Source organism: Balaenoptera borealis (genome assembly GCF_965194805.1).
Source record: "Balaenoptera borealis genome assembly, chromosome: 4".
Taxonomy (NCBI): domain Eukaryota; kingdom Metazoa; phylum Chordata; class Mammalia; order Artiodactyla; family Balaenopteridae; genus Balaenoptera; species Balaenoptera borealis.
In genome coordinates, this window is record NC_138861.1 from 147,417,245 (window position 1) to 147,431,194 (window position 13,950).

General features: G+C 59.7%; 1 protein-coding gene across 4 annotated transcripts in view; it reads right to left on the minus strand.

The window, feature by feature from the left end:
* The window catches only part of ACOX3 (acyl-CoA oxidase 3, pristanoyl), a 47,604-nt gene that overhangs the window by 4,899 nt on the left and 28,755 nt on the right, over positions 1-13,950 (minus strand). For 3 of the 4 annotated variants that reach the window (XM_082389949.1, XM_082389948.1, XM_082389947.1), the window contains 5 exons: positions 13,454-13,576; positions 13,096-13,209; positions 8,201-8,316; positions 2,688-2,862; positions 1,477-1,544 (listed from right to left, as the gene is read on the minus strand). In XM_082389949.1, coding sequence (XP_082246075.1) covers positions 1,477-1,544; positions 2,688-2,862; positions 8,201-8,316; positions 13,096-13,209; positions 13,454-13,576 — 596 coding nt within the window. The remainder of the gene's footprint in view (positions 1-1,476; positions 1,545-2,687; positions 2,863-8,200; positions 8,317-13,095; positions 13,210-13,453; positions 13,577-13,950) is intronic. The other variant, XM_082389950.1, reaches the window with a different exon arrangement.

Here is a 13,950-nt window from a genome sequence, read left to right on the forward strand (position 1 = left end):
CCCGGCTTCGTGGGCCGCAGGGTCTCTGTCTCACGCTCACCACTGCTGCGACGGTGTGGACAGACCCACAGACGATGCACAAGGGAATGGCTGGACCAGGGAAGGAGCTGGCGCCCTCCACCCGGCCGACCCCGGCCTCCCCGAGTCAGGACGAGCCTGGATCTGCCAGGCGGCTCGGGCTGCATTATGGCCCAGGACCGCCAGCCACCAGCTCCGTGGTGTGTCACGTTTGAGAGCAAGGAAAATGATGGCTGTACTTTTTATAATGGCAACTCACCACCTGTGGAACACACGAAGGAAAACCCCCTCCTGTTTAAGTAAACGTGGCCTGTGTACGCAGCACGATCACAGAGACGCCCTTACCCAGAGCCCACGTGGGGAGAGACGGGCGCTTAGGAAACACACCGGGGGAGAGCCTTCATGCCAACCACAGAGCCATCACCTGGAACTACATCAACTTGAAAGCCCTGAAAGGGGAGAAACAGAGAGGCCTGTCGCCCGTCGTGTGAGACACTGGGCAAAATGCTGGGGACTTTGGTTCATGTCTTACCATCAAAAGTAGAGAAATGCCTCTAACTGCACCGCCCGATATGGCAGCCACGACACACATGACTGTTTCGTTAAAATTAAAGAAAAACTGGACTTCCCTGGTGGTGCAGTGGTTAAGAATCCGCCTGCCAATGCAGGGATCACGGGTTCGATCCCTGGTCCAGGAAGATCCCACATGCCACGGAGCAACTAAGCCCGTGCACCACAACTACCGAGCCTGCGCTCTAGAGCCCACGAGCCACAACTGCTGACCCCGTGTGCCGCAACTCCTGAAGCCCACATGCCTAGAGCCCGTGTTCCGCAACGAAGAGTAGCCCCCGCTCGCTGCAACTAGAGAAAGCCCGCACGCAGCAACGAAGACCCAACGCAGCCAAAAATAAATAAATAAAATATAAATAAATATGTTTAAAAAAAAATTAAAGAAAACTAAATATCCTTGGTCACACCGGCCGCCATTCTACCACCAACAGCCCCAGGTGACCAGTGGTGATGGTATGGGACAGCGCCGCCCCAGAACACGTCCACCCTAGGAGAAAGCTCCAATGGACAGAGTGCCGCCAGAACGTGATGTGGGGCTGAGGCCATCTCACTTTTCTGGGCGACAAAGGTAGAAGGATGCAATAAAAAAGGAAAATACCATGAAATGAACTAAAATTGGAGGCTAACTTGAAATGCTGTAGAGAATTATCGATTTTGCTGTAAAAAATATTATTAGAGCGAGCTGAACGTGTACAGATTCTATGACAGTCCCTGAAAGTGACGCTTCCTGAAATTTCTGACATAAGCACGTTCTCTGTAAGTTTCCTGGCTGCGCTAACAGCTGCACGCACACAAACGAGTGGGAAACTAAGGTCAGTGAACGTTGACATACAGGTGATTGCATGTAATGTGGAAATCGTATAAGGATATAAGGGGATTTCAACTCACCTGGGCACACAGGGCCAGGATGGCGTTCTCTACCATTTTACCTGCTTGTTCACCAGAAAAGTAGCCACCTGTAAGCAGAGCGCTGGTTACTCTGGGGTCTGCTACCCTAACTCCCAAATTACCCACAAATTGCAAACATGCTGAAACAGCTTTCCAAAATAGCCCATTCTGTGTGAAAATGCCTCGCTACTGCTGCCCGAGCCCCGCTGTGACCCCTTCACAGAACGGCACCGGCCAGGGCTGGGTTCCTGTGTCCCCATTCCCGCCAGCTCACTGAGCCTGTGCTGGGGGTCAGAGCCGGGAGCTGGGGAGGTGGAAGCCCAGGAAGGGCGGCCTCGGGGGGCTGGGGGGAGACCTGCGGGGCAGGGCGGGCGGCAGGCAGAGCGCAGCGCGGGCGGTGGCAGGAGGCTGGGCTGGGGGCCGACAGGGGCTGCAGGCACACAGCTGCACCTGCGGGCATGTGGGCGTCTGTAGCCACCAGGGGCTGGGCACGAGACCCAGCTCCTCCGCCTCACCTCCTACACTGCGGCGGGCTGTGCCGTGCCGTCCAACAGGCCTAAAGAGGTGGCCCCGATTTTGCTGCGGGACTGGCTTTTGTCTGACTTTTGCTGCAGAGAATGGCGCCTGCTCACTCAGAGTGGGTGGGGTCCTCGCGCCACATCCCGCTGCTCCCTCCACCCGGGGGGCCCTCGGGCATCACCTCCCAGGGGCAGCACCAGCCCCAAGAGGGAAAACATGGGTTCTTGGCAAGGGGGAGGGGAAAAATCTACTCCTCACACAGCCCAGATGTACACACAGAACGGGAACAGATACACAGAATAGCTGTAGTGTTAACACGTCATGGGGGTGGTTAGGAAAAAACGTCTAAAAGGGCTCCTTGGGGGATAATAATGAAAACGAAGGTTGAGAAACTCAGATTTACCCCCTTCCCACCAATCTTCCAGGAATCAGGCCATTCATCACCGCCTCCAGGAAGCCCTCCCGGATCCCCAGTCTGGGCATTCCTGGGGGTGCTGCCCCAGCAGCCCGGGCTCAGCCCTGTGGGCGCCATCCTGCTGCTGTGCTTGTCTTCTTGTGGCCTCTGGGCTCCTCTGCTCCTCACTCAACATGTGACGAGTGCTCAGTAAATGGCATGGAAGGAGCACCACACGGGCAAAGCAGAGTCTCCTGGGTAAAGCGGAGGGCGCCCAGCTCCTGGGCAGGGGGCTCACCTCGGTAGAGCAGGGCCGTGTGCTGGTTCAGGGACCACAGGGCGTAGAGAGCACTGAGCCGCCCGAGCACAGCCCGCAGCGAGGGTGGCACGTGGGGCTGGTGCACGTGCTCGTGGAACCTCCGCACGACCGTGAGCTCCAGGAATGCCAGGGCCAAGGGGCGGCAGCAGTACACCTTCAACAGAACACAGCGCACCACGTTAGGGAACGCACACCAAGGTCTGCGTGCCAGCAGCACTAGTGCAGCAGGGGACAGACGGGGCCGGGCAGTGCCTCTGGGGAAGCACCATGGAAAGGCCAGCTGCAGCGGCTCTGGACCTCAGGCCCGGCGACCTCTCTCAGCTCAGTCCCATCTGGGATGCGGGGTGACCCCACAGCCAACACACAGGCACGGCGGGCTTGTCCAGTGCGGCCTGGCACTGCAGAGCAGTGGCGTCTCCAGGAGGTGGGCTCCCTGAGAGCACAAGGTCAATTCTCTTGTACCCGGGGCCACAGACAAGGCTACTCCGGGGAATACCTGAAAGTGACGTCAGCTCGTCCAAGGGTGTGGCTGCGCCCCTGCCTTGCAAGTTTCTAAAGATCAGCCTTTGTCTCCCACTCTCCTATCACGTCCAGGAATAAGGGAACCGCTGAACAGGGGCCAAGATGTGCAGCCGTTCCCAGCCGAGTTTTACTTGCGTGTGAGTTCTGATGCTGGCTTTGTTTGTGGAAGCAGGAAGTCACCACGGATCTGGTGACCAATATCCAAAACATCTGCTGCTAATCATTAGCTTTGCTTGTCAGCTTTTCTTTCCCCATCTCTAATTTATCAGTTTACTGTTTTTTTATTAGAACAATTATAGATGCGTTCCTGATTTGTTATAATGAGCATGTGTTGCTTGTGTAATTAAAAAAATAATCCAGCAAGGAGGTGACCGGGGATGGGGCAGGGTGAAGACCTTTATTCGGTGCCTGCCTACTTTGCCCCCGAACATCAGCCAGAATCAACAGAGCGCGGTCCAGAGTGCGGTCCGGGGGCGGCGGGGGGAAGGGGGCGCAGTCACCAAGGGGCAGGAGCTATGATTTCAAGGCCTGCTCTCGACTTTCAGAGCAAACACTGGGTCGTCCCTTGGTCACTTCCGAGGCCGAGGCTCTCCCAGGGCCTGCCCGAGACTAGGCGCCCTCAGGAGAAAATTCAAGGGGAGGAAGCTTCCCCGGCCTCGTGCCAGTCTGCCTGGTCCGACCCCAAGACCCCGCTGGGCTTCTGAAGCCGCGAGGGCACACATCCTGCGTCCCCGTGTCCTGCCTGGAGGGCCAGCCCGGGGCCTTCAGAGCGGCTTTGTCCCCTTCCCTCTCGCACACGCCGTGGTGTGTGCGCCCTTGGCTTTGGAGGGTGAGCGTTGGGGGAGGCTGGGTGAGGAGACCTCACAGGAGGGAAGCTGACAAAGCTGATGACGGAGGTGGGCAGGGAGTACCCCACCCTCACCCCAGGCCAGGCACTAAGCTAATAAGAGCCAGCAGTTTATCACCTTGATCCTCCCTGGACCCCACGGATGAAACAAGGTCACGCAACGGGCAAGAGGTGGAGACACAGTTGAACCCAGGCAGGCTGGCCCCAATGTCCACCCCTTCACTATGTCGCTAGAGCATGTCATTACAGTAACCACCAGCACCCCTAAACGTGCTCACGCGCTGTGGGCTCCGCTCGGCGTGGGGACCCTTGCGAATCCCAGAGGCCGGGCTCAGAACTGAATCCAAACTCTCCATGCTCTCCACTTTACTCTCTCCTTTTCAACCACGTGGACTTTCTAGTATTAAATCGCATTGCGTTCATCTTATTTTCCCGTGCAAGCAGCGCACGTCTATTTCAGCTATGGCATCAGCTGGTGCAGGCCTGGAAAGGCGGCGCCACCTCTGACCTCGCCACCCGAAAAACGCATCCTGAGCCCCGCTGAGCTTTGAGTCACTGACGCAGAAGTGATTCAGGGTCGAGGGGACCAGCTTCCAAATCCACCCGGCTTTTCCAAATGTGCACGTGTGGACAAGTGGTTTCCGCCCCAAGCCCAAGCTTCTTGGTCTGAGAAGAGGGAGCGTCAGGGTGCAGCCTCCGAGCGCTGCCGGCAGGACCATCAGACAGCATCTCACGTGTCCAGCACCTGCTCAGGGTCCTAGAAGCTGCTCTGTGATAGTGGCTGCTATTCTACTCTGTCTCAATCCCAGGGCTCGGACACGCACGAAGCTGCTACGTGTGCTTCTGGAAATGTTCAGATGAGGCCATCAGCTAGCTGCCTGGGGGACATGGGCTTTGGGGGTCCGCCCCACCGTGACCTCCGTGCCCAGGACGCCCGATGCAGCAGCGGGCTCAGGAGCCCACGTCTACTCCCCACCCCGCGGACTGGGCGCCAGGGGCTGGCTGGCTGGCTCTCCTGGCTGCCCGTCAGGCCACCTGACCTGCTGCCTGAGAACCTAAATGAATAGCCGTGGAGAACACAGTGCACGGGCAGTATGTGCTGGGCCTGGGTGGTCACGTGGATGCAGGGTGACGGCCACGCCAGGCCATGGGCAGGCAGGAAGTGTCTGAAGGGAGACATGGCAGAGCCGAGATTCCACGAGCCACAGAGAACAGACCTGCTTCCGCTTCCCATCAGCTCCCCGCTCCACACAGGAGGCTCCGCTGACTCAGGGGTCCTTGACTGGGGCCGGTTTGCCCCCTGGGGCATCTGGCACCGTCAGGAGACAGTTTGGGTTGTCACAACTCGGGGGTGCTGTTGGCATCTTAGTGGGTACAGGCCTGGGGTACTGCTGGGCACCCCACAATGCACGGACAGGTCCCCCAAAATCACACCGCCCAAACATGCATAGGGGTGAGGGCCTCACTCCAGCTCCCGTGCCGTCAACTTCCCTCCCAAATCCTTACACACGGTGCCCGTCCTTGACTTCTCCTGGACAGCCTGTCCTTGCCGCCAGCAGATCTGACCGCACTATTAACAGACGTGGGCCAGTGCCCACAAAGGGTCCTGTATGGTGTCCACTCTGGGGCCGTGGTGGGGACAGAAACACTCAGGGGTGGTCCTGCCCCCCGTGGCACAAGCCGCTCCATACTCAATGTTTCTGCCGCTCTGTCATCATGAAAAGCTCCAGAGAGAGACCAGCAGTCTGACGTGTGAGGCCAGGAAGGTCCGTTCCCCTCTCCCCACACGGGTCCCAGTGCCAGGCTCCTTCCTCTCGTGAATCCCCGCCCCCAATAAACCTACAGCCCCAGGGAAAAGATTCGGATCCAGGTATCAGTTTCTGGTGTGCTCTGATTTCTGAGTATATTTGCATTTTAACAAGTAATAAATATTTTAGGCAGAAAACAAACTCTGAACTATCCAAGTGTGGACATCAGCCGTGCAGTGTGGGGAAAGAGCTGGGCTCAGGGGTCAGCTGGCTCGGGTTCAATGCTTGGGAGTTCTTACAAGCAGCAGCAGATAAGGAAAAGTTTATCAACTCCCCCCCCCCGCCCCCCGCTGAGTCAAAGCGTGAACACGCTTTATATTTTCACAAAAGCAGCCAGTTACCTCCCCCAAAGGGCACAGAAGTTCACACCCTCGGCTGATGGCGCATGGAGCCGCCCTTGTCCGTCAGACACTGTCCTCTGACCCGCACATCCCTGGCCCTGGTTCACGGTCAGCGACTGCTCTGGCTGCCACCTCGGGCCAGTGGCTGGTTTCCGGGCCAGGCTGACCCTCAGTCTGTAGGGACTCTTTCCTACCGTCGGTTACGTACGTTCCATGCTTCCCCAGACTGGAATCTGTCTCCTGACTTCGCTTGTAGTACCTTTTGCTGTTTAGAAAGGGTGAACGTGTGTGTAGTCAGAGCTGACGGTTCTCTCTTCTTTCACAGCCTCTGAGTTTCCTGTCATACTTGAGCAGCTCGGCCCGCCGAGGGCACGTAAACACTCGCTGAAGTTTCCCTCTCAGGCTCTACTGCTGCTCCGATCACCATACGGGCAGGGACCACATCTCCACAGGACCCTGAACGTCCAGCCCAGGGCTCTGAGGCGCTCTCAGCTGGCAAGATGACCCAGCGCTGACTCCTAATGCTCCGTGATCCAGACCAGGTCTGGAGAATGCAGCCCCCCTCTCGGGTCACCTTCCCCTCCAGGCCCCGCGGCCGCCTTCCAGCCCACATCACGGCCGCTCCGTCTGGCTGGACCCAGGCTGGGTACGCTGGCTCCTCCTATCCTCTGCCACGAGGCTCACTGAAGTGCCCTTACCAGTCGAAGGTCTAAATGTGAATTCCTTCTCAAACGACCAAGCCACACACTCGGGTTCTGTTTTCTGTGTGTGCAGGTGCCAGGCACAGGCCGGCGGGCACGACGGTGTCACAGAACGGCTCAGACGAGACCTGTGGTGACCTTCTGGGCAGCTCTGCGGGATGCGGATGTTGTGGGAATGGGCGGCCTCTGTGTCCTCCATCTCTTCGGTGTCTTGGGTTACAATGCAGAGAAAGGAGGAGCTCCGCAGCCATCCGTGTCCAAGTGACCGAGTGTGCCGTGGCCCCAGCCCACATGGAAGGATCATGTTCACACCTCCTCTCTCGGGTTCCTGGACTGAACTAGGGTTTCACCGACCTTGACGTCTGCTGAATTCATTTAAGACACAGGTGTGATCTTGGTTTATTCGCCCTCGGTCGGAGCCTTTCCAGTCGAGAGCCATCCTTGTGAGCCCCTCTCCCTCCCCGGGGCAGGCATGCCCAGCCGGTCCCTGGACGCCTGCTCTGCTCTGGCTGCATCTGCTCAAGGGCGTGAGGCTGCCCCTCGCAGCACAGGGGGCGGGGCCCCCGGAGGTGATGGGCAGACGCGGCCCCAGGCTCCCGGGGGAGGCTCCATCGCCCAGTGTCCAAGGAGAAGGGGTGACACCAGTTTTAGAAGCTTCCTGGGCTACGTTTTTCCCAAACGACACCCGTCACTGTAGAGGCACGGGGCCCACGGACCACAGCAGGACCAGATCCCGCGTAAAGAGGCGTTTAGAGCGGCTGTTTTCGTGGTGGGGATTCCAGACACGAGAGGCAGCCCTGTCCCGGAGTGAGAACCAGAGCTGCCCTTGGGCCAATCTCACCAAGCCTCCTTGGAGAGAAGCACGATGACTAAGGAAGCAAATGCAGACAGAGCGCGGGTGGGACCTCACAGGAGTCACTGAGCCGTCACTCTGCTGGTCGGGAGGGACCCTGGTGGCTGATGGGCTCCACTGTGCACCTCAGGCTCCCACGGCCCCGGGTCCCCCCTCCAACCAGCACAGCTCCGGCCGACGGGCCACACACTTGTCGGGCACCTTAGGTATGATGCCCACAACCTCTTCCACACGGGGCAAGGGCGGCGCCACCGTCCCAACAGCAAAACAAGGTGCGGAGAGGTCAGGCCAAGTGCCCGAGGTCACAGGGGCTGAGCACCAGGGCCTGCCACCACCAGGACGTGCAGCTCACCAAGGACACGACAGTGCGGGAATTAGGAGCGAATCGTTAGAAAAGCAACTTTTAAAACCAACACATACCTGACAGTTGTTTCTTGCTTCAAAGTCGTTGCTTCCCGATTGTTTCTCTTGATTTAATTTCTGATAACTCTCGCGGAGCAGGTAACAGACCAACCACTCGTAGGCCGCCAGCGGGACTTCAAAACGAGAAACAGAGAGAACTGTAACCGATGCAACCGCAGGGCGCCTCACCCTTGTCGAGAACTCAGTTCTCCAGTTTACAGGTGCGGAAACTGAGGCCCAGAGACGGGGGACTGCCCGCGGCACCCCCCCCCCCCGGGGGGTGGCCGGGCTGGGACAGGCGCAGGTGAGGGTATTTCCTGGCTCTGCTGTGAGGCCAGCCGTGTTCTACACGGTTCTAGCGGCCACGGAGTCCACAGGGCCACGGAGTCCACAGGGCCACGGAGTCCACAGGGCCACGGAGTCACTCTGGGGGCAGCCACCTGGTTTACGATGAGGATACACAGTCTGGAAGGAGCTCGGATCCGCACGGACGTCGGGACGACTTTCCAGCAGGTGGTAGGAGGAGGGGCTCCCTGTCCACCTGACCAGCCCGGCCCTGGGGTCCTGGGCCTCACACCGGCCCCCCCGAGGCCTCGCCCCCCTCGCCCGAGAGCCCTGAAGGGCAGAGAGGAAGCACCACGGCAGGGGTGTAGACAGACAGGGGCGGGCTGGGAGGGGCTGGAGGGAGACCGCCGTCCTCCTCCCCATCCCCCAGCGCTGCGCCCGCATCTGCGGGTCCTTCTTGTCACATCTCCGCTAGTTCCGAGGCCTCGGCGACCTCAGAACACACACCCTGCCCAGCAGGACTGCTACCGCCTCTTCCGTTAAGGACACAGGGCGTGAGGAGGAGCCCAGGCACATGGCGAGTGAGCGGGGCAGGGGTTAGGAGTCTGAAGCCACCACGCTTTCACCCCCGACCCAGGCAGAGGGCCCAGGGCCAGGGCGCCCAGGCCTGCGGGACCTGCAGCTGCTCTCGGCTCCGGGCTCCCGGGTGGGATCTGGCCGAACTGGGTCTGGGCACAAAGGCGGGACACAGGGGACCTGGGATTTCCTTCGATGTCACACAGCCCGTTCCCTGGGAAGATGACACATGGTACCCACTGGGGTCCTGCTACAGACCCCCGACTGTTTCACGCTGTCGTATCCGTTACCTCAAAGCACAGCTGAGAACTTCATTAAACAGCAAACGATCCATCTCACTGGGCTGAGGAATTGAAGGCTCCAAGGCTGCAAGCAGCCTGCCCGAGCTCACACAGCTGTTCTCAGGGAGCCCAGTGAGGTGGGGGCGGGGACCTGGGACGAGGCACCCCTCCCAGAGGCCTGCCAGGTGGGGTGGCTGGAACAGGGCCCCCCGAAGTCACATCCATGTCCTAACCCCCTGAAACCTGTGAATGCGCCCTTACTTGGGCACAGGGTCTTTGCAGACGGAATGACGTGACAACACGGGGTCATCCTAGATCAGGGTGGCCCTGAATCCAATGAGAAAGAGGAGAAGCGCAGACACAGAAGAGAGGCCGTGCGAGGGCAGAGGCAGAGACACGGGATGCGGCCACAAGCCTAGGGACACCTGCAGCCCCCATGAGCTGCAGAGACGAGGAGGGAGCCTCCCCGGAGCCTCCGGAGGGAGTGCGGCCCCGCCCACACTGGGACTTTGAGCTTCGGTCCAGGACACATTCCTGCTGTTTTCACACCCGGTCCTGTGCCACGGGACGTCCACAAACCAGTGGCCCAGGGCGCTGCCCTTCAGGACATCCCTGAAAAGCCAGGTGGACGCTGGAAACCAGCTCTGATGCCGACGGGGCCCACTCTGACGCATGTGTGTCCCAGGGTCTTTGTGGCTAAACTCTTCCTGCCGGATGGACCGTCACCAAGACGGTAACAGGTGGGCGCCACGGGGACTCAGATTTTCCATGATTTATTGACGTGGCAACAAAACCCAAGGAAGTCGCCAAGGCCAGAAGCCGCTCAGGCTAATTCCTGACTCCAGCCAGAGGCCCCACCATTCCAGGACGCAGCAACCGCGGCTGCTCCAGACTGTTCCCAGACGCTGCCCGGGCAGGCGACCCTCTGCAGAAGTGACCCGGCTCCCCGAGGGTCCCGCACCACGTGGAGCCACCGTGCCTGACGTCAGCAACCCGTTCAGTTTGCTCTGTGCTCCGAGTGAGAAGCAAGCTTGATACGTGAGTTGCTGGAACGTTTTTCTTTAGAAATTCCACGTTTAGCCCTTAATTCTTCACAGAGAAGTGGGTCACGCTGCTCTGTGCCCACACGGAAGTGGGGAGGCCCCAGCGAGCACACAAAAGGTACAGTCGTAGCCGGGCGGCGTGTGGGCCACTCGGAGAGTCCGTCTGGGCGTGAGGAGTCATCGGGAACAAACGGGAAAACTGGCACAGGTGGGCGGTAACGCTGCTGCTTGGGGGGCTGCTGAAGGCCCAAGACAAATGCTGCCTCAACTGCAGTCCTCAAGTCCTTGCCGGTCTCCTGGGTCACAAGTGGCCTTTGAGGCGCTGCCACACGGGGCCTCCTCGGGGCTCCCCGGCTGCTTCCCTGTATCCCTCGAAGGCCCTGAGCGCCGCCTGTCTCCCCATGCCGGCCCCCCCAACCCAGGCGTGCTCCCAGGGCGGCCACTGCCACTACCGTCAGTCACTCCGAGGTCTGCCCACCTGCATGGGCTCTCAGCGTCGCGGCTCCCTGACACGCCCACCGGGCACTCAACGTGGGACACCTGACCTCCCAGCTTCACCAGCACCCACCCCCCCGGGGGGGGGGGTCTCACCTGGCCCTCCATCGAACGTACCACTCAAGCCGTCCTTTCCGTCTGACCATCCCCCCTGCCCTCACCCAGCTCTCCCAGCTCTCTCCTGCACTGCCCCTGCCCGGGTTCTGGTCTCCTGGCTGGTCTCCCGAGTCCAGCCTTGCTCTGCGTCGGCACCAGAGCATGCCTTCCAAAGTGGGGCTCTGGCCCAGGTGCGCCCCAGAAAGCAAGGCTTGGCCACCTGGCCCCAGATCCTCGGCTGGCACACAGCCCCAGGTGTGGGAGCCACCTGCTCTCCCACCACGCCCACCCCGCGGCTCCCGTGTGGCTGACGGCCCCCCAAACACTCCGCTCTGAACCTCCAAGACCCACCTTGCGAGCCGCCTTCCTGGGAAGCAGCTAAGCTCACGCTGCAGGGGTCGTTCTGCACCCACCATTCCCAAGGGAGGGCCCCAGCTCATGGCGGCGAGCCCCCCTCGAGGGCGGGGGGTACCGCATTCCCTCCTGACACCTTACAGGGGAAACTGAGGCTCAGAGAGGTTAAGCATCTAGCTCGAGGTTACACAGCTGACTCCAGACCCTGAGCTCCCAGCCTCTGGGCGGTGTGCTGACCGCGTCATGTACCCCCCTGAACACGTGATGCTACACAATCCTACTGTCCTGTGTACGTACACAAGGGTCAGAGCAGCCAACACGCTGAACTCCAATTATTTAATATTTTTGCAAATAAGCCAACTAAAGGAAAGAACTGGGCCTCAGTTATTAAGCGACGTGCAGCTCCTCAACGCTCAGGACCATTTGTTACACCCATCCTCAGCACACACGCACCCTCAGCACATAAATCAGAGGAACCAGACAGAGAAGTGCCCCACCCGGCCCCTCCCTCTCCAAATAAACCTTTTAATCCCTGAAGGAAAAATCTCCTGACCTTGCAGACAGCCCTCGCTCAATACTGGAAAGGTCCTGAGTGTCCAGCCCTACGGAGCCCCAGGGTCATATGTCATTTACGGACTTTTTACCAAAGATGCAGCTGAGACAAAGGCTGGCCCCGAGACGTGGGATTTGATGATCGAATGCCCTGGAGACCAACGGCTGGCCGTGGGCTCCCTTCTCCACGTGGGGAAGATCGTCAGTGTTGGACGCCAAGCCCCTGTTGTCAAATGAATTTTGTTTGCGTTCTTTGCTCCAGAAAATGTTTTCACTTTGTTGGAACGAGCAGAAATTAGAGCACCCACAGGAAAAACAGATGACGCTGCCCTGGCGTGCTTCCTGATGCCGGTGCACAAAACAGCTTCTGCGTCCACGGTTCCAGCGAGCGGGGAAGGGACACAGCAGGCATAGCGGACACATCCTGAAGCTGGCACACCACGTGCTTACATTCTGATTTTACAGCGGGGGACAGTATCAGGGGAAAAAATTCCGGTGGGGTTGATGTTATTAGAATGATTAGGTCATTCCGGGGGCTTCCTGGAGCTCCATTTGGGGAGCTCTGCAACCATCAGAAAGAGATCTTCAGGTGTGTCCCTGCGTCCTCTTAGCGCTTTAAAAAGGGAGATGAAGGAGGTGAGTTATTGTCAGAAAAGCTGTAACAAAGTGTGGTGAGGGAGACGAAGCAATTACTAGCAGAAACGTTTCTGGCTGATGATGGCGATGAAGAAGATGGAGGAGAGACGGCTGGCAAGTCAGCCCAGCCGGGGTCTGACGCCTGCTCCGGCCGCGGGCACGCGCTGGGGTGGACTGGGCAGCCGTGGTCTCCTCTCCTGGAGACGTGAGCAGCGGTGCAGCCCGGCGGGGTGCCCCAGAGACGGCACGCCCAGTGCCCGCAGCTGCCGATGCTGCGATGTGTCACATGCCCTCCATCCTCCGAGTAAGGGAGGGGGGCGGCTCCTTCACCCGGAGGACCCAGCGACCCGCCCCCAGGGGACACAAACACTCCGTAAAGCCAGGTGCCCTCCTGCCACGCCGAAGGCTCTCTGCTAACAGCGTTCCGTGGACCACACAGCATCTAGACAGCGGTTTTTGCGATTAAAATCACAACCGTTAACACGGTGGGGGGCCAGGAGCAGACCCAGCGCCCCTTGCTCTCTGGCAGATGGGCTGCCATTCCGGCTTCTGCCGGGCACAGTGCAACCTGGAGACACGGAGGGAGTGTACTTACCTGAGGAGTTCAAGCAGTCCTCAGGGCTGCAACCCTCGAACCTGTGGCCAAGGATGTTGGGATAGGCTTCCAGAAAGTCCACGGTCTTCAGCGGGCTCTCGATGCGGGCACCACCTAGGAGCACAGCCAGTGACTCAGGAGAGCCAGGGACCGCCCCCCCCCCAACCCCAGGGGACGTCTGGCGGAAGGACCCCACCTGGCCCAGCCCATCACTTCAGAAGCTGGTCCATCCCCATTTGATCACACATTTCCTTCCTGCAAACCCAGGGTCCATCCTGACAGAAGAGCTAGCTCAAGGGGGCCTGGGAACCACACCCTCCCGCCCCCAACTGGGCTGCAGGGGCGCCAGCCTCCTCACCTTGGTCCCGGCGCACCAGCAGGCCAAGCAGGTAGTTGCTGGTCTGCTGCAGCAAGACGTTGTTGTCGCCTTCGTATGTGCAGTTCGGGTCGTTGTCATCTCTGAGGTCTCCCAGACGGTTCACTGCAAGGAGGCCCCAGCGTTCTCGTCACTGGGGGTGCACATGTGAGAAGTGCCCCCCAACCCCCAACTGCCACCTGGGACTCTGAGGTCCCAGGCCCGGCTGGACCGGATGAAGCACTTCCCACCCTGCTCCCAGTGCCGACTCCACCCCCGACCCGCGGTGTGCCCTCTCGATCCAGCTGCTCCCTCTTTAAGGACATATTGGTGACACCCGCAAGGTCCCCAGGAAGGGAAGCGGGTGGCTCCACATGAAGTCCCAGTGCCGCGCTCGAGAAGCATCCGCTGGCATCAGCCTCCCTGTCCCTATCATGAGCCTCTCAGGTCACCTGGCAAAGCGCCCTCCAGTGGGGTCACTGACAGAGCTGACTACCTGA